General features: G+C 41.1%; 1 protein-coding gene across 14 annotated transcripts in view; it reads right to left on the bottom strand.

The window, feature by feature from the left end:
* Positions 1-1,211: 1,211 nt before the first annotated feature.
* KALRN (kalirin RhoGEF kinase) overlaps positions 1,212-25,759 on the bottom strand; it is a 694,106-nt gene continuing 669,558 nt past the window's right edge. For 10 of the 14 annotated variants that reach the window (XM_055259655.2, XM_055259656.2, XM_063630177.1 and 7 more), the window contains 3 exons: positions 14,680-14,880; positions 10,120-10,258; positions 4,745-8,612 (listed from right to left, as the gene is read on the bottom strand). In XM_055259655.2, the coding sequence (XP_055115630.1) occupies positions 8,067-8,612; positions 10,120-10,258; positions 14,680-14,880 (886 nt within the window). In that variant the 3' untranslated portion in view covers positions 4,745-8,066. Of the gene's footprint in view, positions 8,613-10,119; positions 10,259-14,679; positions 14,881-25,759 lie in introns of all 14 variants that reach the window. The other 4 variants (XM_055259658.2, XM_055259657.2, XM_055259676.2 and 1 more) reach the window with 1 other exon arrangement.

Below are 25,759 nucleotides of genomic sequence, written 5' to 3'. Positions count from 1 at the left end.
GTGAAGAGCCCATGCTTTTGACAAGTGTTTCTCATTACAAATAAATGCAATAAAATCTTTTTTTTTTTTTTTTTGAGACGGAGTCTCGCTCTGTCGCCCAGGCTGGAGTGCAGTGGCGCCATCTCGGCTCACTGCAAGCTCTGCCTCCCAGGTTCATGCCATTCTCCTGCCTCAGCCTCTCTGAGTAGCTGGGACTACAGGCGCCCGCCACCACGCCCGGCTAATTTTTTTTTGTGTGTATTTTTTTTTTTTTAGTAGAGACGGGGTTTCACTGTGGTCTCGATCTCCTGACCTCGTGATCCGCCCGCCTCGGCCTCCCAAAGTGCTGGGATTACAAGCGTGAGCCACCGCGCCCGGCTAAATGCAATAAAATCTTAATGAAATAGAAGCCAAATGTTAAAACATGTTTTTGTTTTTCTCGGCAAAGTAAGCTAATCAAAACACTTTAACACTCTGGCTAATTGACAGTATACCATGAATCAGCCTCATTTGCACTTGGGTGGCACATTTAAACTTTCAAAGCCTGATCATATCTGCATAGGCTAACCCAGATTGCTGGAGTCCACACCAGAATGTATAAACTTGTGAGATCCAGCCCAAAATACCCTCCAAACATTCTAACAACATTATCACCTGAAATACCAGTATGAAATTAACAACAACCCGAGGCTTTTTTTTTTTTTTTTTTTGAGATAGGGTCTGGTCTCACTTTGTTGCCCAGGCTAGAGTGAGGTAGTATAATCACAGCTCATTGTAGCTTCTACCTCCTGGGTTCAGATGATCCTTCCACCTCAGCCTCGCAAGTAGATAGGACCACAGGCATGCACCAACACACTCAGTTAATTTTTTTTAAACAATTTTTTAATATGTGGGGGGTTAGGGGGAGGTGGGTGTCTCTTTATTTTGTCCAGGCTGGTGTCAAACTCCTGGGCTCAAGAGATCCTTCCACTTTGGCCTTTCAAAGTGTTGGGATTTACAGGTGCTAGCCACCACAACTGGCCTTGAGGTTTCCTTGGCATTTTTGGGTAAATGCCTTAGAATACTCTAGGGCACAAAATTGTTGCTTTCTCTCTAAAATCCTGGGCCAAACGTGTTGTAATAATCCTGTGATAATTTTACCTTTTCAAAGTCTTTTGTATATTTGGAGAAAGAAAAAAAAATTACTCTTTTCTTTGAACACAGGTTTAATTAGGAAAAAAGAGACGACCATATAGTATCTTTAGTATAGTATATTTATAGGAATGCATAACATGTGAGATGTACATTTTGAAGTTTCATCCATAACTTATAACATTTACTGTAGCAGTAACAAGACAGCAGGTCATCACTTTACAACATTACACATGAGTGATTTTGACTTACAAATAAAATATTTACAACCTACCTTTACAAAACGACATTGTGTGCATACAAAATGAACAACAGCAGAAAAATTTAAAAATAATAAAACAACCAAAAACCCAGAAGATACACTTAAGGCAGACCAGCAAGACACTGAAATAATTAAGGCTGTGGAATTCTTCTGCACCTTGAAAATATAGAGCTATTTATCAATACTGTGGAGTGATTTTAAATCAATTGTTACAAGCCTGATGGAAGTATGTACTTATATGTATATGTGTGATGGTCCCTATGGGGAAACCTGTCCACTTATGAATAAGACCCTTTGTCTGAATGGCCAGTGAAGCCCACTCCAAATTCTCAAAAGACTTGGGTGGGGGCAGGGGTCACTCAAAACCAAGAGATGCCAATACAGTTTGCAAATCGACTATTAATAGTTCAAATATAAAGATAGTTATAAGTCTAGATAAACAGAATAACCTAAATGATGGCCCCTTTGTGTTTCACACTTTGTTAGTTTGGCTTCGTGGATGTCAAAAGACAGCAAATTAATTCCAGAATGAGTAGAATTCATCTCCACAAATTAGCCCTAATGGTTTTGAATGGCCCTAAATGGTTTTCTATTAGAAAAATTGACCCACCTGGGCTGTCTGCAAATGGATAGATTTCTGCATATGAGCAATAACATATACATACATATTATACACTATATACATGTACAGATGTACATATATCCGTATTTTCCAACAGTTTGCACTTTGATCACTACTGTTCTCTGAACAGGATCTCATTCTGAAGAGTATGTTTAGTTTTTTTCACAGTCTTCATATTTGTTCTAACTACTAGTTTTACTCACCTTCCCCATAGAGTAGGCTGAAGTTTGGCAGAAACAGAAGTAAAAGCACCAGGGTCAGAAAAATCAAACATAGAGATGACAGATATGGCTTAAGTTAGTAAGAGAAGATGTATGTCTTGTTAACTTCAGATTCGTAGCCACAGTCTTTGAGGTCATAGTAACAGTCTCTGTAATACTCCAGAATATGGATCCAGTTCTTGATGGAAGTCAGGTATTGATGGAAACTCCTATGCTGGCCATCCCTGGGCCAACAAACTTGCTTGGTTAAAATAAGCCTCAGGAGTTAGCATTCCAAGAATTGTTATTTGCATTTCTTCTACCATGCTCCCTTTTCTCAGCTAACCTCACTATCTGAAATAGCAGTTATCTAACTAATGCGTTATCTTGATCATTTGAATAAAAACTAAACCTGAACACATTTTAGAATCTCACAGCAAAGGGGCACATTTCTCACAGAAAAATGCAATAGCCTGTGCATATTAATTTCAGGCTTATCATAATGTCCCTCAAAGATGAAAAGTTGTCTTAGAGTGATTGCTTTTTCCTGTCCTCTAACTTCTTTATATTTATTGAAAATGAGGAATAAATGCCTTTCATAGAAAATATGTTCTTATGATAATCTGTGTTCTACTACTTCTGCATAAATTTTTTATGTGAGTAAATTTCCTATTAAAAACATTTGGTACTATAAACAAATTTCAGCCCTTTTTAACCCTTTAGAATTAATGAAACAACTGAGAGCCTTACTATTTTTAGAAAATAAATATTAACATAGTAGCTTTCCTTTTCTTGATGGAGCGTGTGTGAGCTCTATCGTCTCTAAGCCCACCCTGGGTTTAATCATTCATCATCAAATCATCCCTAGGCTTTAAATAGTGAAGAAAAATCAAGGTGCAGTTTTATAAATAAATTCACTGAAAGGTCACATATTGCGTTTGTCTAACCCAGACTCCACAGAGGTGCGACCCAGGAGAGAAAGGAAGAAGGTCTACATTCCTCGAAACTCATCTAGCACAATTCATTGACCACACTGAATAAGGACATGGTGAGTTTGACCTTTGCCCTACTACGAAGACCTCTTATGTACAAAATTATTTCCTCCTGTATTAAATGCATGGGACAAAGTTTTAGTTAATGCAAAATTTAGTTTATATCATATTTGCTCCCTCATATTCTCACAAATCTAAATTGCCATGCTCTTCCACAGAGGCAAGAAAAAAGTAATGCCTAACTCATGGGCTCTAATCATGGAGGTTATGGGATAGCAAATATGCAACTCCTGAAAGACCTAACCACCTAAAAAAAAAAAAAAGATTCAAAGTTTGTCCTCCAAAAAGGAGCAGTCCAATTCATTTCTATGCATTTAACATGCCTGTGCATTTAATTTGTCTCTTAGATGCCTGTGAGACTGTGAAAAATAAATTGTGATATGAGAAGATGTTTTCTTCTCACTTCTGCCCTCCCAAGTGAAGAAAGTGGTTGTTGGATTCTTCTCTGTCCTTTTTTTCAGAGCATAAAGCTTGAGAAGGAAGGTAGCAGTTGCTTTCGAGGGCATTTTACTCTTCGCATCTGCCATAAGAAATACTGGAGAAAACGGCTTATGGACATAAGACTTCATCAGCTCTCCTAACCCTTTTCAGTAGACAAGCTCTTAAATGATCCAAATTATAGGCTAAGACCAAATAACATTTAGACAAAGAGCACCTGATACTTCCAACTGAAAGCAATTTACAGAATTTAATCTCATGAGTTTATAAATGGTATCTAAAGACGTGAATATTGAAAACCTGGAATGTTCAAAGTTACTATCAATAAAATTCTTAACACTGGCAGTGTGTAGCACTTTAAAAAAAATCAAAGTATTTTATAGATGTCCCCACCAGGGTTATTTCTCAACATTCCTGTAAGATTAATGTCCTCCCTCCTTCCCCATCCCCCAACTCCCATTTTACCAATGGGGACATTTGGGGAAGGAAAAACGAAGACTTTCTGTAAGAAAAGATGGATCAGGAATAGCTGAGATTGAAACTCAAACATTCCTGGTCCCACCCCTATATTCAGATGTTTTCATTTACAAGATATTTTAAAGTAAAGAAAAAATGCTGCAATATCAGTACATCTAAATGCGATGAACTTCGTTATCTCCCATCCTCCCCTCTGAAAGGCACTACTATTTATAAAGGCTTTGTGGACCACAAAGCAGTGAAGCTAGCTTTCTCCTCTGCTTCCTCTATTCCCCCTTACATTGTTTATGGCTGAGAGAGACCTGAAGGATATCTCCAACATTACCATTTTTTTTCTTAAAAATTTTACCACATTCAGCTGTAAGTGGATATATATCTATTTAATTTGAAACACATGTAAAAGATGTAGGAAATCATTATATTAATACTTCTTAAAAGTTCTTATGGGTTGTCCCTGATCTTTTCATTCTTTCTGTATCCCACCCTTACAAAACAAAACAAAAAACAAAAAGCTCAAAACCCTATGCAATGAATATAAGCCGAGAAAGAAACTTGTGACCTTGACCATTGTTTGTTTTTCCCATTTCAGCTGAAAGTTCACTCCCATTGTGAACTACCATCATAATGATAGAAGTGGACCATTTTCTTTTCTCTCCTCTCTTCCTTACTACCAAGTAATAAATCTCTCTGCCAAAACAAGAGTGGCCTCTGATCCTTCTTCCCTAACCATGGCTGCCCTCAGAGCAACCTAAAGTACATTCCCCAGGATCATCGTCTGGGATTCCTTGTTATTTCCAACTTGCTGTGGAGAGCTCTCGAACCAAGACTACTCTCTTATTTCTGTTGGGAGGGACCAGGAGCTTTGCAGACAGGGAGCCTCCCTTTTAGTTTCCCTCCGTTATCAAACTATATAAAATATACCCTCTTTCTCTTGGGGCCTCTGTTAAGTTCATTCTAGTCTAATGATTGTACCTTGGCTCTAGTTAACAAAATCATCCTACTTTTCATTTCTAGGTCCCTCCTTTCCTGTCTTCTCACTTCCCAAATATGTGTACTTGGGGGAATTCCATGCAACCCCACATCTGGATCCTCCCAACTCTGTTGTAAAAGCTGATATGAAAGCTTGGGGTCTGTATAACATTCTGTCAACTGCCCCCATAACATAATTTCAACAATACCCTCCTTGCCCCCCACCTGCTGTGGTCTGCGCACCATTGTTCTGGGCCCTGGCCTTCTCAAGCAGAAACAACTTGTTATAAAAACTCAGAATGGCTCAGCAGGGGGATCTTGATTCAGGTCATCCACAGTGGACAGAACAGAACTTGCCAAGCTGGACTTTATGGATATTGGGAATCCTCAGAGCCTACAGTTTGTCCCATGACAAACCCTGTGGGCCAGGCTTTCCTTTTTTTTTTTCGAGACAGAATTTTGCTCTTATTGCCCAGGCTAGAGTGCGGTGGCGCAATCTCAGCTCACGGCAACCTCCGCCTTCCGGTTTCAAGCGATTCTCCTGCCTCAGCTTCCCAAGTTGCTGGGATTACAAGTGCCTGCCACTATGCCCAGATAATTTTTTTGTATTTTTAGTAGAGACGGGGTTTCACCATGTTGGTCAGGCTGGTCTTGAACTGCTGACCTCGTGATCCACCCGCCTCGGCCTCCCAAAGTGCTGGGATTACAGGTATGAGCCACTGCGCCCGGCTCAGGCTTTCCTCTTTTATGCTGTATACCATAATGAAGACATGTTTATTGAAAGGGTTTTAGTAAACATGTTTACTAAAAGGACTTTTAGTAAATATGTTTAAAATTTTTTAAACACAATGAAAACATGTTTACTGAAAATTTTTTTACTAAATATGTTTTACATTTCAAAAAATTTTAGTAAACATGTTTAATGTATGTTTTAAATTTTTATGTATTGTATCATAGAATGTTTGTAAATACATAAAGGTCCAAATGAAGACTATAGGGGTTAGTCAAGAGAGACCTCTGAGGGAGTGAGGCTTAATGATCCAGGGCCATTTGAAAACTAAGAAACAAATACAGTCGGAGTCGGTTTCCATATATTTGGTTAATCCCCAAAATACTAAGTGCTATCTAGTCTTATTGCTTATACTTTCCATTAATTTATCAATCTATAATCTTGGATGGGTTGAGGTGGAGGGTGAATGAGGAAGTTGTCTTTGAAACCAATGGAAAAAAAAGATGATGATTTTTAATTTTACATTTTCACTGTGGGAATAAGTGTTTTTTATATGCTAAAGTTCAGGCTTAGTTTCCACCATTTCTTTTTCATTTAGATAGGTTTGTAGTTCTATTCATCCTTCATAAATTCTCTTCTTGCACTTCTGTACTGAGTGATTTTAATTTTCTCTATCCCATTATAGGAGAGAAGCAACACCATTAAACCTGATTTGAACAAACACTTGAGTTACATTTTTAAAATCTTACTTGTATAATCGCAATTTTCAGCACACATTCTAGAAAACTAAGGGTGGATCATGTACAAACACAAAAAACAAGCTCCCTCCCTCCAAAACAAACAAACAAAAATAAAGAAAGAAAACCCATGAAATGCCCAGGTTTAATTTTTTTTCCACCAGAGGGAAAAAGAGCAGTTAATAATAATCTTGTATGGAGAATATACACCAGAAAGCAGCATTGGCCTCAAAGTACAATTAGTCCTTTTAGTTCAGAGAACTATCAGCGGCTGAGTGGTGACAGGTATTGCAATCTCAGTTACAACTTAATGCTCTGTTAGGGTGATGTATCAGGTTTTGTTCCATGGCTTTAAAAAGGACTTAGAACCAGGCCTTTAAAAGGCCTATATGGCTGCCTCCTTTTAGTAAGCACCCCTTAGCTTCAATAAGGAGTTAGAAATAAAGCCAGCCAACTTTCTGAAAGATGGTATTCTACAGCCGTAGAAGAAATCAGAAAGTGTTGGCATGTTGTTCATAGGAACTGTAGGAAAGGTTTTCATTTGCCCTTTTGTATGAACCTCTTATATTTGTTTACTTATTTCAAACCTGGTGTAGACACAAAAATATCCCCGCAGCTCATACTGTATTTGAATTTATTTCCTGGCAGGCTTTCTTGCCAGATTAACTCTGAGCTGCCAGTGAATTTGCGGGTAGCGTTTCATATACAGAAAGAACCTATCTTAATCAAATAACCTGTGATTGACAGAAAAAATTTTCTCATTCAAAAGGGCAACATTGCTTTCTCTTAATGCACAGGTTCTGGTAAAAGATTTCTATACAAGATTTATAAAATGCTCTAAAAAACTTGTCATCTAATTGTGCTTAGTCAAAACAATGTAATGCTTCGGTAAATAAATTACTGTCTTAACTGAAGCACTCAAAGTTACTTGTGATTGATTTAATATATATATCTCTATATTAGAAAACTCTGAAACCTGAATGGGATATATTATACTGTATGTGTATATCTATCCTATTAAGAAACTATATCTAAGTTATCTAAACCAGAATAGTTGATATACATGACATCTCCATTAAATAGAACTTTTTGCTTAAAATTTCAGCAAAGCCAGAAATTTTATACTCTTATGAGCTTAAGGTTTGCCCAGTTAACCACTCATTTTGGAAGATACAGTTAAAATTTCATAACAGCGAATATTGTTCTTATCTTTGCCTTTCTTCTGAACACTTCTGTGACCCTTTGCCTCTTTATTTCTTCAGAATGACCTTCTGGAAAGCCCCTGGATTTAGGGTGACTTTCACTGCTGCTCAGACCCTGAATAACCACTGACGAGGTTTAAGAGGTACATCTCTCAATTCAGAGAACTGCACGGAGTGAAATGATGAACAGAATTATTTACAGTCACATTCAGTCTTGCTTTGGTTCACACTGCACTTCTATGTGAAACCATAGGGGCTGGGAGATGGCTACGTCCCTTGGTTCACCCGGTTGACAATGTAGCTCTTGACATTGGGAATAGGCCGCACATCATTCTGGTGCTTGCGGCGTTCTATGAAGCATGCTAGGCGGGAGGTGTCCAGGGGGATCTTAGAGTAGCTGCCATTATGGGGCTGCAGCCATGGATGCTGTAAGCATGTGGCTGCCGTGGGCCGCCTCCGAAAATCTTCCTGTAAGATCACATTGATGAAATCTCTGGCAGCATTGCTCACACCACAGAAGTATTCATGGGGGAAGCTGAAATCCACCCTGCATACATTGATACATGTCTCCTCTTTGCTCTCATCCAAGAAGGGGGAGACCCCACTCAGCATGACATATGTCAGAACCCCGATGCTCCAGATGTCTGTCCCCAGGGAGACAGGGATGCCTTGAATGACTTCTGGGGCAGCAAACTCAGGGTTCCCCAGCAGGTGGTGAATGTGGAAGTGACCCGAGATCTGGACAGCATCCTCCAAGTCAATGAGCTTCACTCGAGGCACTGGAATCCGTAGGTCAATGAGCAGGTTTTCAGGCTGCAGAGATCCAAGGAAGCAGGAAGAAAAGAAGGGAAGTTCAGGCCTCCATTCTGACTACTCAAAAGACCTCATTAATTCAAACACAGTTATGCTATTCTTTGATAAAGCCTATGGTGTATGGAAAATTCCCTATGCACTATGGAAACTGCATAGGAGACTTCACATGATCATTTTGAGCTTATTACACTTTGAGTTTGGGTGGCAATTCAGGGAAGTTGTTTGACATTGAAAATCATGTCTTCTTAACTACATTGCTTCTGCATTGAATCAAGGAAATAATAAATTACCCATTTTGGTGAACAGCGGCTTCTTTCTGAGCAGCATGGAAGAGAAGGTGACATTTGTTGGCTTACTTCTATGAAGTTAGATTAGGTAGGCAGAACTTCCCTACCTTCTCTCACACCAGATGTCATTGTGGCTCTGGTATATTCTCATTAATTCATGGATGATACACTTAAATTGTGTGACAACCCAGATTCTCTTTAATAGTCATAATGAGGAGGCCGGGCACGGTGGCTCACGCCTGTAATCCCAGCACTTTGGGAGGCCAAGGTGGGTGGATCACAAGGTCAGGAGCTCGAGACCATCCTAGTCAAGATGTTGAAACCCCATCTCTACTAAAAATACAAAAAAATTAGCCAGGTGTGGTGGTGGGTGCCTATAATCCCAGCTACTTAGGAGGCTGAGGCAGAGAATTGCTTGAACCTGGGAGGCGGAGGGTGCAGTGAGCTGAGATCATGCCACTGCACTCCAGCCTGGGCGACAGAGTGAGACTCCATCTCAGAAAAAAAAAATAGTCATAATGGGATGGATGTGGTGGCTTATGCCTGTAATCCCAGCACTTTGGGAGGCCAAGTCGAGCAGATCACTTGAGGTCAGGAGTTCAAGACCAGCCTGGCCAACATGATGAAACCCTGTCTCTACTAAAAATACAAAAATTAGCTGGGCGTGGTGGTGAGTGCCTATAATCCCAGCTACTTGGGAGGCTAAGGCAGGAGAATCGCTTGTACCTGGGAGGTGGAGGTTGCAGTAAACCAAGATAGCACCACTGCACTCCAGCCTCAGCAACAGAGTCAGACTTGGTCTTAAAAAAAAAAGTCATAATATTCTACTCTAAGTAAATACAATGAATTTGAATTTATATTCCTTATGAGTAATGACTGGTAAGTTGGACTTGGCCATTTAAGGTATTCCCTGCAAGGTTGCCACTTCTTTTTTTTGAGACAGAGTCTCGCTGTCGTCCAGGCGCGATCTTGGCCCACTGCAAGCTCCACCTCCCAGGTTCACGCCATTCTCCTGCCTCAGCCTCTCGAGTAGCTGGGACTACAGGCGCCTGCCACCACGCCCGGGTAATTTTTTGTATTTTTAGTAGAGACGGGGTTTCACCGTGTTAGCCAGGATGGTCTCGATCTCCTGACCTCGTGATCCGCCTGCCTCGGCCTCCCAAAGTGCTGGGATTTCAGGCATGAGCCACCGTGCCCGGCAGGTTGCCACTTCTTATTACCTTTATGTCCAAATGTGCAACCCTGCAGTTGTGAAGGTACTGCAGAGCCTCCATGATGTCTCGGATATAGAAAGCTACTTTTTCCTCCATCAGTTCATCATGATTCATAAGGTAGTCTAAGAGCCGGCCATCATCCATCCTGAAAGTAGGCAGGGAAAGGCAAAGGAAATATGTTTGAAATGAAGAAATAGAAAAATAACACATGTACAAATCAGTAAGATCTCTAAGCTCTCTCATACTTCTTGTTATACATGAAGACCAAATGTGCAACACATGCATATTTAGTTACAGCCTAAAGTTATTGTAATATTCAGAACTAAAATAAATATATTTACAAATATGGTGTACTGCAGGGAGTGTGTATAACCTTGTTTAAGAAACATTCTCCTTCATTAACTCTGAAAATTGCACACAACAAAAAAGTTGTGACACCCATTTAAGAGGTTCGATTGCTAAGTAAAGAAAGCCTTCACCAAGAGATACTTCAGCAATATCCTGATTAATCATAACCTAGTGGCTGCAAACAGCACCACATGTGTTTTGCAAAGTACTTCTTAATTTTATTTTAAGATTAATTTTAGAGATGAAGTCTCACTGTGCTGCCCAGGCTGGAATGCTGTGGCACAATCATAGCTCACTGCAGCCTTGAACTCCTGGACTCAAGTGATCCTCTTGCTTTGGCCTCTCACATAGCTGGCATTTCCGGAGGAGGCCACTATGCCTAGCCAAACTACCTTCATCTGTCAGTTTTGAGTTGGGGAAAACAGAAAGTAGGCAGAGTTGGTTCTTTGCATTATTGATTCTCTTCCGCTCCCCCACCCCACCACCTTTTTGTTGTTGTTGTTGTTTGTTTGTTTTGTTTTTGAGACAAAGTCTCTCTTTCGCCTAGACTGGAGTGTAGTGGCATGATCTCAGCTCACTGCAACCTCCGCCTCCAGGTTCAAGCAATTCTGATGTCTCAGCTTCCCAAGTAGCTGGGATTACAGGTGTGTGCCATCACATCCAGCTAATTTTTGTATTGTTAGTAGAGACAGAGTTTTGCCATGTTGGCCAGGCTGGTCTCGAACTCCTAGTCTCAAGTGATCCACCCGCCTGGGCCTCCCAAAGTGCTGGGATTACAGGCATGAGCCACCGTGCCCGGCTCTTGATCCCTTTTTGAATCCTTTGCCTTCTGGGCAACTTTTCCAACCTTGAGAACTGTGATTGAGAACATGGTATATGGAGCCATCCAGACCCAGATTTGAATCCTGGTTCTGTTACCTATCTGCTGAAGGCTGGGAGCAAGTCATTTGAACTCTGTGTTTTGGTTTCACCAAAGTGAACCATCTTTAAAGTGGGAATAAGAACAGCAACAATATAATAACAATTATTATTCATTATATTAATATAATATAATGAATTAATATTATCTTATAGTGGGTGAGTATTACTATTCACCTATTTGATTATGAGGATTGTGCAAGGATGGAGTGAGATGATGAAGCATTTAAGCATAATTGGTAGCATAGGTAAGTGCTAAATAAATGGTAGCTATTCTCAGCCACCCTCTGTCCTCTTACAGCAAGGAGTTACCAAATGTCAGGTATTCTTTAGTGTGCATTGAGTTGTTAAAGGCACATCCCCAGGAAATGCCCATGCAGAGAAGCCTGATGCAGGGTCAGAAATGACTTTCAGTTATAGCTGAAATCCCCCTGGCCAAGTTTCCCTCTTCCCCTCTAGCTTGCTCCTTCCCACTGGTGTCTTCTACTTTCCCTGACAGGAGTAAAGGCTAGAACCCATGCAAGCCTCTTTTGCTTTCCTCTGACCCTGCTAAGGGTGAGGTAAGAGTGATCAGAGTAGAGTGGAGTAGGATTGGGCTTGTTAAATGTATTCCCCTGAACTTCTTGGAGTCATTAAGGGAGCAATTAACAGCAGCACTGCTCCAAGTGAGAGAGTCTTAGCCACCAAGTTCACCTTTAGAGCTTTTGGATAAGGCAGATGCCCACATCCTACCCTAGACTAGGGAATCCAAATCTCAGTTGCCTGGTAAAGAAAGGCTCTCCCAGCAATTCTGGTGACCACCTAAGGGGAGGCCACCAACACATAATTGGCAGCATAAGTATTTGCCAAATAAGCATAACAGGATAATGAGATCCAGCACAGGGGTTAGCTCAGGCACTGCCTCTCCACAGACTTTCCCTGAACTTCAAGTCCAACCAAGCACCTATGTTCTCACAGCAGTCTTCTCCAATACATGCATTTCTTTCTTAGTATTTATCATGTTATATTAAAATCATCCATCTATCTATCTATTGGTCTTCCTCATTAGACTTGTAACTCCTCGAGGGCAAAAACTATATCTTTTCCCCCTATTTTTTATTTATTTATTTTTTTTGAGATGGAATCTCACTCTGTCGCCTAGGCTGGAGTGTAGTGGTGTGATCTTGACTCACTGCAACCTCCACCTCCTGGGTTCAAGCAATTCTCCTGCCTCAGCCTCCCGAGTAGCTGGGATTACAGGTGCCCGCCACCACGCCCAGCTAATTTTTGTATTTTTAGTAGAGATGGGGTTTCACCATGTTGGCGAGGCTGGTCTCGAACTCCTGACCTCAAGTGATCCTCCCACCTCGGCATCTCAAAGTGCTAGAATTACAGGCGTGAGCCATCGTGCCCAGCCCTTTTTCCCCTATAAACTATACCTCTGCCTCCTATAAACTACCCTTATAACTATAACTTTGTTCCCCCGGCCCTGACCCTGGTCTGGATGGTGGTTGGTGCATAGAGAGTGCTCAGTAAATGTTTGCTAAACTAGTTCAACCCACTATTCATCTAACTTAATCCCTGCAACATCTCTGGGAAGTTGGAGGAATTTCAGTCTTCACAGATGAGGACCCGGGGCCCTAGAAAACTAAGTATTCTGCTTCAAATCACAGAGCTGGGACATGAGCCCAGATTCCTCATTCCAAGAGCAGCTTCTTTCCATTGCACTGCAGTAGCCCAATATCAGCACCTTCCCTTGAAACGGCAGTCGGCAAGTCTGAAGGGGCAGAAGTTCTGGGTCAGCTGAACTCAACCTGGTACACAGTGACAATACCTTTCATTGGAACAGAAGCGCAGATGTCATCTGTGGACAAGTATAGTTCACTAGCAATAGAATATGCCTTTTGAGTTAGGAGGTTCCCTACAAACAGGTCAGGCTCTGAAAGAGACTGTTAAGTCTATTAAGTCTAAAGTGACAAACTACCAACTACTTAACTACATAAAGTTTAAGTTTCACAAAAGAATTACAGATGCTAGCAGCACAGGTTTTGTCCTCTCTGTGTTTTTTTTCCAGTTGATTTTAAAAATAGCCAAACTTGTTTGCATTTTTGCTTTCTTATTGCGTCATAAATAAATTTGTGACAAGTTACTGACTCAAACATCCCGTACACACACACCTAGACTAACAAGCACGCAAGAGCCGGACTAACATGTTAGTTGAAAAGCTGAAAATGCAGGCACTTCTCTACTGAAAACGGGTTCTTGTGGAGCCACACGCAGCAGTGGTCTTTGGCGGAAAAGTCTGTCTCCTGTCTAGGCCAAGGACCTCATTAGCACCAATCTGATCACATTTCTGTTACTTGTATCACTTCTGAAAAGACTCTGTTCTCTTTAATCTCTGAGATATTTATCTAAACCACAGAACATACTGTCTCTTCTTAGCCTGGGGTAGTGGTGGGGAGAATGGGACATTATTGCTTTATTACATCTATTCTAGGGGTCACGTATATGGTTGCCTAAGTCCCTAGAAAATCTGGAATGAGTGGAATGTTTTGAAGGTAAGGCTGTCCCCTAGAAGGAATTTTTTTGGGTGGTAGACTGGAGTTGCTATGGTGGCGAACTGACATACAGAGCTCTCTCTTTCTTTTCTTTTCTTTTTTTTTTTTTTTTTGAGACAGAGTCTCGCTCTGTCGCCCAGGCTGGAGTGCAGTGGCACCATCTCGGCACACTGCAAGCTCCGCCCCCCGGGTTCACACCATTCTCCTGCCTCAGCCTCTCCGAGTAGCTGGGACTACAGGCACCCGCCACCACGCCCGGCTAATTTTTTTGTAATTTTTAGTAGAGACGGGGTTTCATCGTGGTCTCGATCTCCTGACCTCGTGATCCACCCGCCTCGGCCTCCCAAAGTGCTGGGATTACAAGCGTGAGCCACCACGCCCGGCCAGAGCCCTCTCTTTCAACTCCACCCTGTCAATCAGCCTACTGTCCGCAAGCTCTTCCCAAACTCCTGCCCAGCCCAAGAGTCCATAATAGAAAGAAAATAAACATTGGAGTGAGAGAGATATGGGTTCAAGTCCCAGCTTCTCCATTCTTGTCTTAAGGAGCTAGTTTTAAGGACTTCTCTTATCCCTATTATGATTTTTTAATTTTTGAAATGGAAATGACATTGATTATAAAATGGGGGAGAGAGTGCATGTTATATGTAGCACTTTGCAAATGATAGGACCTTGTATAAAACGTAACTGTCTTTTCCATTAATTGTGGGCAAGAGCTAACCCAGATGGATGGGGGCCACTTTGGGGAGATGGCATCTGTACTTACAGTTCCAAGATCAGGATGTAGGATGTGGGGGACTCATAGGTGTCATGGAGAGTGATGTACTGGGGGTGCTGTAGGTGCTGAAGCAGGGCAGCCTCATGGGCAGCCTGTTCTTTCTTCTTCATTTTTTTGCTAACAAATTTCACAGCCACATCTTTGCGGGTAGCTTTGTGAATGCATTTCTTTACTATAGAGAAACGGCCTCTGGAAAAACAAAAGGGAGAGTTTGCCAACATTCATCAATTAACTAGATATATTTTATTCATGCATGAGTAAAGTTTTGTGGGAAGTGGTCAGATAGATTTTATTAGGAATCCTACTCTATCGGGGAACCTGCCCTGATAGTCACGTAGGTTGTTTTCTGTTTTCCCTAAGCATCAGCCAGTTTGAGAAATAAAGGGACAGAGTACAAAAGAGAGAAATTTTAAAGCTGGGCGTCCGGGGGAGACATCACATGTCAGTAGGTTCCGTGATGCCCCGCAAGCCGTAAAAACCAGCAAGTTTTTATTAGGGACTTTCAAAAGGGAAGGGAGTGTACGAATACGTGTGGGTCACAGACATCAAGTACTTTACAAGGTAATAGAATATCACAAGGCAAGTGGAGGCAGGGTGAGATCACAGGACCACAGGATCGGGGTGAAATTAAAATTGCTAATGAAGTTTCGGGCACCATTGTCATTGATAACATCTTATCAGGAGACAGGGTTTTGAGAGCAACCGGTCTGACTAAAATTATTAGGTAGGAATTTCCTCTTCCTAGTAAGCCTGGGAGCGCTATGGGAGACTGGGGTCTGTTTCACAACTACAGCTTTGACCATAAAAGACAGGCACACCTGAGGGGGCCGTTCATAGGCCTATACCTCCAGGCGTGTATTCTTTCCCAGGGATGTTACTTGCTGAGAAAAAGAATTCAACAATATTTCTCCCATTTGTTTTTGAAAGAAGAGAAATACGGCTCTGTTCCACCTGGCTCACTGGCGGTCAGAGTTCAAGGTTATCTCTCTTATTCCCTGAACAATTGCTGTTATCCTGTTTTTTTTTCAAGGTGCCCAGATTTCATATTGCTCAAACACACATGCTGTACAATTTGTGCAGTTAACGCAATTATCACATGGTCCTGAGGCGACATACATCCTCCTCAGCTGACAGGATTAAGAGATTAAAGTAAAGACAGGCATAGGAAATCACAAGGGTATTGATGGGGAAGTGATAAGTGTCCATGAAATCTTTACAATTTATGTTTAGAGATTGCAGTAAAGACAGGCATAAGAAATTATAAAAGTATTAATTTGGGGAACTAATAAATGTCCATGAAATCTTCACAATCCACGTTCTTCTACCATGGCTTCAGCCGGTCCCTCCGTTTGGGGTCCTTGACTTCCTGCAACACTACTCTCCTAAATTTTTAATGATAATGTTATTCAGAAAATCCATTTTTCCTTCTTTAGCATTTTAGGGTTTTTGAGATGTCAAAAACTTTTTATATTATATATAATATAATTATATTATAAACTATATTTTATATGTAATATAAAGTTGTTTTTTTTTTTTTCTGAGACAGGGTCTTGCTCTGTTACCCAGGATAGAGTGCAGTGATGTGATCATGGCTCACTGCAGCCTCAACTTTCCAGGCTCAAGTCTCTTGCCTCGGCCTCCCAAAGCACTGGGATTACAAGTGTGAGCCACTATGCCTGGCCTAACTTATGTAATTTTTTAAACCAATATTTTTGTCTGCCATTTTAACCATCAACAGCAGTTCAGTTTTCTTTTCTAGGCAGAATATGTATTTCTGTGAAATATAACAATAGAAACAGCAATAACGTTAAAGAAGGAGGAATTCTACTCAATGATAATTTTAAAAACATTTTTGTTATTTTTTTCTCCTTCTCATACATACCAATTCTACTTCCTTCAAGGTGTAGCACAAATGCTACTTCTTTATGGGGCCATGGCACGATGAAAAAGCCAGACTGCAGAGCCATTGCAAATTGAATTTTTTTTTTATTTCAATAGGTTTTTGGGGAACAGGTGGTGTTTGGTTACATGACTATGTTCTTTAATGGTGATTTCTAAGATTTTGGTGCACCCATCACCCAAGCAGTGTACACAGTACCCAGTGTGTAGTCTTTTATCTCTCACCACCCTCTCACCCTTTCCCCCAAGTCCCCAAAGTCCATTGTGTCATTCTTATGCTTTTGTGTCCTCATAGCTTAGCTCTCATTAAAAACATTTTAAAGAGTCCATTGTTTCATTTTATTTTGTGTTTGTTATCTTCTTATTATGGAAACTTTCTAATATACACAAAAGTAAAGAAAATAGCAAAATTGATCTCCTATGCAGCCAACTTCGATAATCATGAACAATTTAATCAATTTTGTTTCATCTGTCTCTTTTCTATCCCCTGCTTTTTTTTCCCCCTGGAATATTTTCAGCAAATCCAGATATAATGTCATTTCACCCATAAATACTTCAGTTTACATCCCTATCGGCAAGAACACTTAGAAATATATAACCACTCTGCCATTATTGCATCTGACAAAATTACCCACTCCTGAAATAGAATGGTTCCCAGATACAGCTGTTGCCCTGTGGAAGGTGGCAAGAGAGCTCTGTAGGGCACAGGTCAGCAGTGGGGCAGATGAAGGGAGGGTCAATGAGGTGACAAGGCAGCACCATCCAAGCCCTGCCCATGAGGTGTCCTAACCCACGAGCAGAGGAGAGAACAGTTTGAAGACCAGCCCATTCCTCCAACAGAAATGGGTGTGTCATGGCCACCATGAAGGTGATCTAACTGCCTCCTTGACCTGGCTCTGTGCTCAAAAGGCAACTTTTTAATAATACTTTTTTTCTCATCATATATTTGCATAAAATAATGTGCTAATAAGGCCAGGTGCAATGGCTCATGCTTGTCATCCCAGTGCTTTGGGAAGCTGAGACAGGAGGATCGCTTGAGCCCACGAGTTTGAGACTAGCCTGGACAACATAGTGAGATCCTTTCTCTTTAAAAAAATTTTTTTTAAAAATAATGTACTAATCAGTAAAACAAGTCTTAGACAAGTATTTATTGAATATATTATTTACCAAATATCATTCTTGGCACAGTAAGCAAATATTTGGTCAAAATGGCAGTTTTCTTTCACATCATAAATTAATAAATTGCCATTCTGGTTTTAACAGCGCTCTCTTTGTGAGTTTGATTATTGTAAGTTACTTCTTGCAGAGGAGTGAAATGGAACAATGAAAACAATTGAATGCTGAGGATAGCGCTCCCGAATTTAGTGGCCATGTCAAGGTACTGCTAGCTTAATTTTCAGAAAAAGGTTTGTAGTTGTCAAAGTTATGCAGACCCATGGTTTAAAAAGTCAATTATCTTTACAGGTTTGTTATTTAAAAACAATTCATCCCCATTTTTCCTTCCCTGGAGTCTTGCTCTGTCACCCATGCTCGAGTGCAGTAGCATGATCTTGGCTCACTGCAATCTCTGCCTCCCAAGCTCAAGTGATCCTCCAACCTCAGCCTCCCAAGTAGCTGGTACTATAGGCATGCGCCACCATACCTGTCTAACTTTTTGTATTTTTTTGTAGAGACAGGATTTTGCCATATTGCCCACGCTGATCTTGAATTACTGAGCTCAAAGTGATCCACCCACCTTGGCCTCCCAAAGTGCTGGGCTTATGGGCATGAGACATTGTGCCTGGCCTGAGAGGCAGTTTAATATATCAATTTAATATAGTTTAGCAGATTATTGAAATATTTACTCTATGACTCTCAATAGTATGCTTTGAGTGGCTACTTCTTGATTTTTCAGTTTCAATTATTTCTGTTGACATCCCACTATGGAAGATGAGATTTTAGCCTCCTTCATCCCTCTGTCCCTGCCACATAACTACTATTCCCATCTACTGTCTTCCCAATAGAATTATAATCAATATTCAGTATCTGTATTACTACACTATGTCCATGCTATTCACAGTTGAGCCTCTAGTAAACTATGAATACTTTTCCTTTTTGTGATAGAATGCAATCTTCAATCATTTCTGACAAAGAGTGCATGGGAAATAAATTGTTTCAGACTTGCATATCTGAAAATTTGTACTTATTTTACTTTTATACTTGATTGTGAGTTTAGCTGAGTATAATCCAGTTGGGAAAATTTTTCATTCACAATTTTGAAGGAATTATTCTGCTGCCTTCCAACTTCTATTGTTACTGATAATGTTAACTGCTAATGTCTAAAGCATTGATTCCTAATCCTTCATGACCCCTTTTCCTCATGCAGAATTTGTAGGTTCTTCTTTTTTCCTGGGTGTTGAGAAATTTCACAATTATGTGCTGCAGTATGATCTATTTTCATCCATTAGGTTGGGCACTCAGGTGCTCTCTCAAATAGTAAACTCACGTCTTTTCATTCTGGTAATATTTTATTTTTTAGAAATAATTCCTTCTTCTCTGTTTTATTTGCTCTATTCTCTCTTTCTGGAATTTCTGTTTTTCAAATTAGAACTTCTAGTCTAGTCCTCTAATTCTTCTTTTCCTATTCTATTTCCCATTTATTTTCCTGTTGCTCAGATTGCTGGGAAATTTCCTCAAGTCTGTCTTCCCACACTTCTATTAAGGTTTTCAGGCCAGGTGCAGTGGCTCACGCCTGTAATCCCAGCATCTTGGGAGGCCAAGGTGGGTGGATCACTTGAGGACAGGAGTTCAAGACCAGCCTGGACAACATGGTGAAACCCCATTTCTACTAAATATACAAAAATTAGCCAGGCATGGTGGTGCGTGCCTGTAATCCCAGCTACTCAGGGGACTGAGACACAAAAATTGCTTGAAGTTGGGAGGCAGAGTTTGCAGTGAGCCAAGATTGTGTCACTGCACTCCAGCCTGGGTGAAAGAGCAAGACTCTGTCTAAATAAATAAATAAATAAATAAAAATAAAATTTTAAAAAAGGTTTTTTTTTTTCATTTTTTGTTTCTTTTTTATTGTAGAATTATGCTCTTGTTTTATAATTTCAATATTATCTTTTATCTAAGGATACTAATGAGAGTTTTTGGAAGTCTTTTGCTATATAGTGTGTTTCCTTTCTTCTACTTTTGTTTTGATTTCTGTCTTTCATTTTAAAGATTTTCCTCAACTGTTCAGAAATTCTTAGTTGTTAATTCATTTCACCCGGAGGATATTTTTGCTAGATTTAGAATTATTGGTGGCCAGCTCTTTTCTTTAAGCATTTTAAAGATGTTGGTTCTACTGTCTTCTTGCCTCCATGAATTCTGATGATAAATCTGCTGTCATTCGAGTCACTGTTCTACCTAAATGTAATACGTTGTTTTTTTCTCTTGTTGCTTTCAAGATTTTTTTTCGTATATTTGTTTTCAGCAGTTTGATTACAATGTGTTCTGGGCATGGCTTTTGTATGTTTTTTATTTAGGTCACCAAGCTTCTTTAAAAATTTGTGTCTTTTGCCAAATTTGGGACATTTCCAGTTGTTATTTCTTCAAAAATTTTTTCTGCACCAATCACTTTTTTCTTTCCCTTTGGAGTTCTAATGACATGAATGTCAGACCTTTTGATACTTTTCCATAGGTCCTTGGGGTTATGTCTAATATTCGTAAAACATTTTTTCTCTCTGTTCTTCATGTTGGATAATTTATATTTCTTCCTCTTCAATTTCACGAACTCCTCCATCAGCTTTGTTCTGCTATTGAATCCATGCTGTAAATTTTAAAATTTTAGATATTGTATTTTTTGTTATGCAATTTTAATTTAAAAATAATTTCTATTTCTGTCAATAACTTCTATCTTTCCATTCATTTCAAGAGTATTCACCTTTACCTTACAGAGGATGGTTGTAATTGCTACTTTAAAGTCTTTGTGTGATAGTTCCAATATTTGGATCATGTCAGAGCTGGCATCTGTTGATTGTTTTCTTCCCGAGAATTTTTTAAGTTTGTTTCTGCTCTTTGTAATGTTGAGCAACTTTAGATTGTATCCCAAACATTTCGAATGTTATGTTGTGAGACTCTGATTCTGTTAAAATCCTCTGGAGAAGTTTGATTTTTGGTTTATTTGTATGTTTTGGTCAGCAATCAACTTGGTTAGGTTCAGACTGCAAGTTCTGTCTAACCTTCTGTGGGAGGTGGTTGTATTTTCAGTTCAGTTTTCAGTGTTTACTATGCTTTTAGGTCTGCCCCTTGTGAGCACCATACAAAGATTAGTCTGAAACTACACAGTCACTGAGCGGTGGTTTACATCATAGTCCAGTTCTCAGAGACTTGCTATATTTCTTTGAATGTGCCTCATACATGCACAGCTGGAAGGTGGCCCAGGATTTGAGTAATTTCATATAGAATTAGGAGATCTTCTTCTTTTGCTTTCTCCTGAGATTTCTCCTGCATTCTTTATCTCCCAAGTGCCCCTTTTCGAAGTTGTCTGGCCAGAAAGATGGGATTCCCTCAGAGGTTTAGCTTCCTGCATTGTCATGCAGTTTCACATGACTGCCCTCGGGGTGAAGCAGTGACAGTAAGGAGACAGAAAAAAACAAATAAAGCATGAATTATTCTGTTCTTTCCAGCTCAAAGGGTTCCCCTTTCTTTGTCCTTTGGCCAGAAATGTGAGTTTTTCTTGGAGTTTTTGCTCTTCCTGGATGCTACATAGTTCTTTGATTTGGCCCACACTTGTATCAAAGCTGGGGAGATAAAGGAGAAAAGAGGAAAGAAGAAAAAAGGAAGGAAGGAAGAAGGGAAGGAAGGAGGGAAGGAAGGAAAGAAGGAAGGAAGGAAGGAAGGAAGGAAGGAAGGAAGGAAGGAAGGAAGGAAGGAAACTGCTATTCTCCTTGTCATTAGCCATTCTTCAAGTTTTTACTTTTCTTTCTTTCCTTTTATTTTTTTGAGACAGGTTCTTGCTCTGTTGCCCAGGCTGGAATGCAGTGGTGCGATCTCGACCTCCCAGGCTCAAGCAATCCTCCCACCTCAGCTTCCCAAGTAGCTGGGACTACAGGTGTGCACCACCATGCCTAGCTAGTTTTTTCTTTTATTTTTTGTAGAGATGAATCTCGCCATGTTGCCCAGACTAGTCTTGGACTCCTGGGCTCAAGTGATCCTCCTGCCTCAGCCTCCCAAAGTGCTGGGATTACAGGCGTGAGCCACCACACCCAGCCCAAGTCTTTTGTCTTTCCACTCTCATCTCTATTGTTTAATTTAATACCCAAGTATTGCTTTTTGTATCTTGTCCAGTGATTCTGGTTGTAATCAGTGGGAGATAAAGGCTACAGTGGGCTTACTCTATCTTGACCGGGATTGGGAGTTGGCTCATTTTGAAAGCTCAGGAATAAAAACGTGTTTGGTGACAGGGTAGGGTGGCTCACACCTGTAATCCCAGCACTTTGGGAGGCTGAGGCAGGCGGATCACCAGAGGTCAGGAGTTTGAGATCAGCCTGGCCAACATGGAGAAATCCCATCTCTACTAAAAATACAAAAATTAGCCAGTCATGGTGGCAGGTGCCTGTAATTCCAGCTACTCGGGAGGCTGAGGCAGGAGCTCTGCTTGAACCTGGGAGGTAGAGGTTGCAGTAAGCCAAGATTGCATCACTGCACTCCAGCCTGGGAGACAGAGCAAGACTCTGTCTCAAAAAAAAAAAAAAAAAGAAAGAAAAAGAAAAAAGATGTTTAGAAGCTCTGAGCTTGTGGGTGAAGCCTGTCACCTTTTACTTTACTACAGAGTGATTTGACCAGACTGCTCAGTTGGGAAAGCTCCATAATCAGTATCTTTAAGTCTTTCCTTTTGGGCTGGTTAGAGTTCCCAGAGAAAGAGCCCCCTGCCTTCTGCCTAGAGGGTGAAACTCTGGCTATCAACCTCTGGAGGTCCAGTGGATAAGAGAGCTGGGGTTCTGAGTACCCAGCATGCATATATTCTCCTATTGTCCCTGTTTGCAGAATGGCTCCACTGCCTTCAACTGTGCCTGGTGTCCCCAAGGGCAGGGATGCTCCATTTTTCCCTTTGCACAAAATAAAACTCCAGAGCGGGCATGGTGGCTTATGCCTGCAATCCCAGCACTTTGGGAGGCCAAGGCAGGAGGACTGCTTGAACCTGGGAATTCGAGACCAATCTGGGCAACATAGGGAGACCTTGTCTCTATGAAAAATTAAAAAATTAGCTGGGCATAATGGTGTGTGTCTGTAGTCTCAGCTACTTGGGAGGCTAAGAGGATCACTTGAGCCCAGGAGGTCAAGGATACAGTGAACCATGATTGAGCCACTGCAGTCCAGCCTAGGTGACAGAGTGAGACCCTGTCCTAAAACAACGACAACAAAAGAAACAAAGAAATAAGAAAGAGAGAGAGAGAAAGAGGGAGGAAGGGAAGAAGGGAGGGAAGGAAGGAAGGAAGGAAGGAAGGAAGGAAGGAAGGAAGGAAGGAAAGAAGGAAGGAAGGAAGGGAGGGAGGGACCAGTCTTTTCTTGGATGAAGAAAGACAATCACACAGATACTTGAAGCTGGGGAGCAGATTTGGAGCCAGCTTATCCCTTGGGAATGCTGACCGGTTGCCTGCATAGAATCTAAAAATGTAGCAGGACCAGGCCTCCAGGTAAGGATGGCAGGCTGAACACACACATCAGTTTTTCCCTCCCTTCTGAGACACAACTTCCCAAAAAATTTCAGCCAATCCTTTCAATTTTAGCATCCTCCTTCTACCTACTTCCAGAGGTACTTGATGCTCAGTACCCAAAGGTACTGAGCCTTTGGGTAATTCTGCTGCAAAAATTATACTGGCCCTCATTTGACCCCATGACTGACTGACTCACCTTTCAAGGCCATTTATCATTCTTTCATCTGTTTTTCTGTAGAAGAAAAACAGATGAATTTCTGTGAAAAACATCTGTATTTCTGTGAAAATAATACTTTATTTTTGTCTCTTCTTCCAATGTCCTCATTCTTTTTTTTTTTTTTTTTTTTTTTTTTTGAGACGGAGTCTCGCTCTGTCGCCCAGGCTGGAGTGCAGTGGCGCAATCTCGGCTCACTGCAAGCTCCGCCTCCCGGGTTCACACCATTCTCCTGCCTCAGCCTCTCCAAGTAGCTGGGACTACAGGCGCCCGCCACCACGCCCGGCTAATTTTTTTGTATTTTTAGTAGAGACGGGGTTTCACCGTGGTCTCGATCTCCTGACCTCGTGATCCGCCCGCCTCGGCCTCCCAAAGTGCTGGGATTACAAGCGTGAGCCACCGCGCCCGGCCCCAATGTCCTCATTCTTATATGCCTACTTAAAAAAAAAAAAAAAAACCTTCATTGTAGTTTCAATGACGTTTAAGAGGAAGTGAATATAGATGCCTGTGTTCAACCTGCCATCTCACCTGGAGGCCTGGTACTGCTAACTTTCTATATAGCAATGGGTATAGGCAATAGGTCAGCATTTCCAGTGACAATCCCCTGCCTTCTTTATACTGCATTGTTGCCTATATAGTTCATTCCTGGTTAAACATGCCATACTCAAGTGCCCTTTCCTTCTATGGATGTGCTGTAGGAGAGAACATATTCCTTCCTGCACTGTGGCTTTTTATAGTATTTAATTACCAGAGCGCTCCTTTTAACAGAATAGTCACAAAGGCCCAGAATTCCAGGTTTAGTTGTGATGAAGCAAGTCGACTGACTTCTACGGCCCTGACACAGATATCTTTCCTGTGTCTCACATTAACATCTCCATGTATTATTTGGGCCTGGTGGGGTGGCTCACGCCTGTAATCCCAGTACTTTGGGAGGCCAAGGTGGGTGGACTGCTTGAGCTCAGGAGTTTGAGATTACCCTGGGCAACATGGTGAAACCCCATATCTACAAAAAAATGCAAACATTAGCTGGCTGTGATGGCTCACACCTGTAGTCCCAGCTACTTGGGAGGCTGAGGTGGGAGGATCACTTGAGCCCGGAAGGTCAAGACTGAAGTGAGCAGTGATCACGCCACTGCACTAGCCTGAGCAACAGAGCAAGTCCGTGTCTCAAAGAAAAAAGAATAAGAATTTCCATGTATTATTTCCATTCTGTTAATGCACACCATTTTGAAAAGATCTTCTGAAAATATGAGGACTATTCTTAGGAGACAGGAAAAGCTTCAGGCTGTTAGAGACTTTAAAACAAAAACATTGATTACTTTTGAACAGATAAGAAAACTGATCTTCCCTTTGACAAATATCAAATCAGCCATCTGTTTTAGCTAAAACATGCCTTAACCTATGGCTAATAATAGCAAACATATGTCTCCAGGAGGAATTAACTGGGGCATCCTGGTGATGAAAACAATTTCATTTAGAGCTGGCTGGAGACTTAATTGGCCCATTATTGGGGGTCATGTTTAGCTTCACAAATTTCAATATAATAGAGCAAACTAGATTTCAGTTACTAGAGCTTATTTTGGACAATAATCGATATGATGAGAAACAACATATGCTAGTAAAACAAGACCAGGCTTGGAGTTGGGTAGCCCAGAATTTGAATCCTGGCTCCACACCTCCTAGTTGTGGGGCCTTGAGAAAGTTACTTAACCTGCCTGACCCTGAATTTCCTTTACTGAAAATATACTTCAGGCTGGGTGAGATGAGTGGCTCACGCCTGTAATCTCACACTTTGGGAGACTGAGGCGGGAGGATTGCTTGAGCCCAGGAGTTTGAGACCAGCCTGGGCAACATAGTGAGAACTCCATCTCTGCAAAACAACAACAAAAAATTCTTTTAAAAGTTTGCCAGGTATGGTGGTGTGCACCTACAGTCCCAGCTACTTGGAAGGCTGATCATTCTCCCCACAAGCGTGGGAGGATCGCTTGAGCTCAGGAGATTGAGGGTGCAGTGAGCTATGATAATGCCACTGCATTCCAGCCCTGGTGACAGAGACAGACCCTGTCTCAAAAAAAGAAAAAAGAAAAAAGAAGATGAAAAGACAGTATACGCAGCCTGATGCAATGGCTCAGGCCTGTAATCTCAGCACTTTGGGAGGCTGAGGTAGGAGGATTGCTTGAGCCCAGGAATTCAAGACCAGCCTGGGCAACATAACAATACCCGATCTCTATCTTTTTTTTAAAAAAATCTGCTCAAACAGTATCTCATAGCG

The sequence above is a fragment of the Symphalangus syndactylus genome, chromosome 21 (genome assembly GCF_028878055.3).
Source record: "Symphalangus syndactylus isolate Jambi chromosome 21, NHGRI_mSymSyn1-v2.1_pri, whole genome shotgun sequence".
NCBI classification, from domain to species: Eukaryota; Metazoa; Chordata; class Mammalia; order Primates; family Hylobatidae; genus Symphalangus; species Symphalangus syndactylus.
The sequence above is the reverse complement of the archived record's forward strand: the minus strand, read 5'-3'. Positions and strand labels throughout refer to the sequence as shown.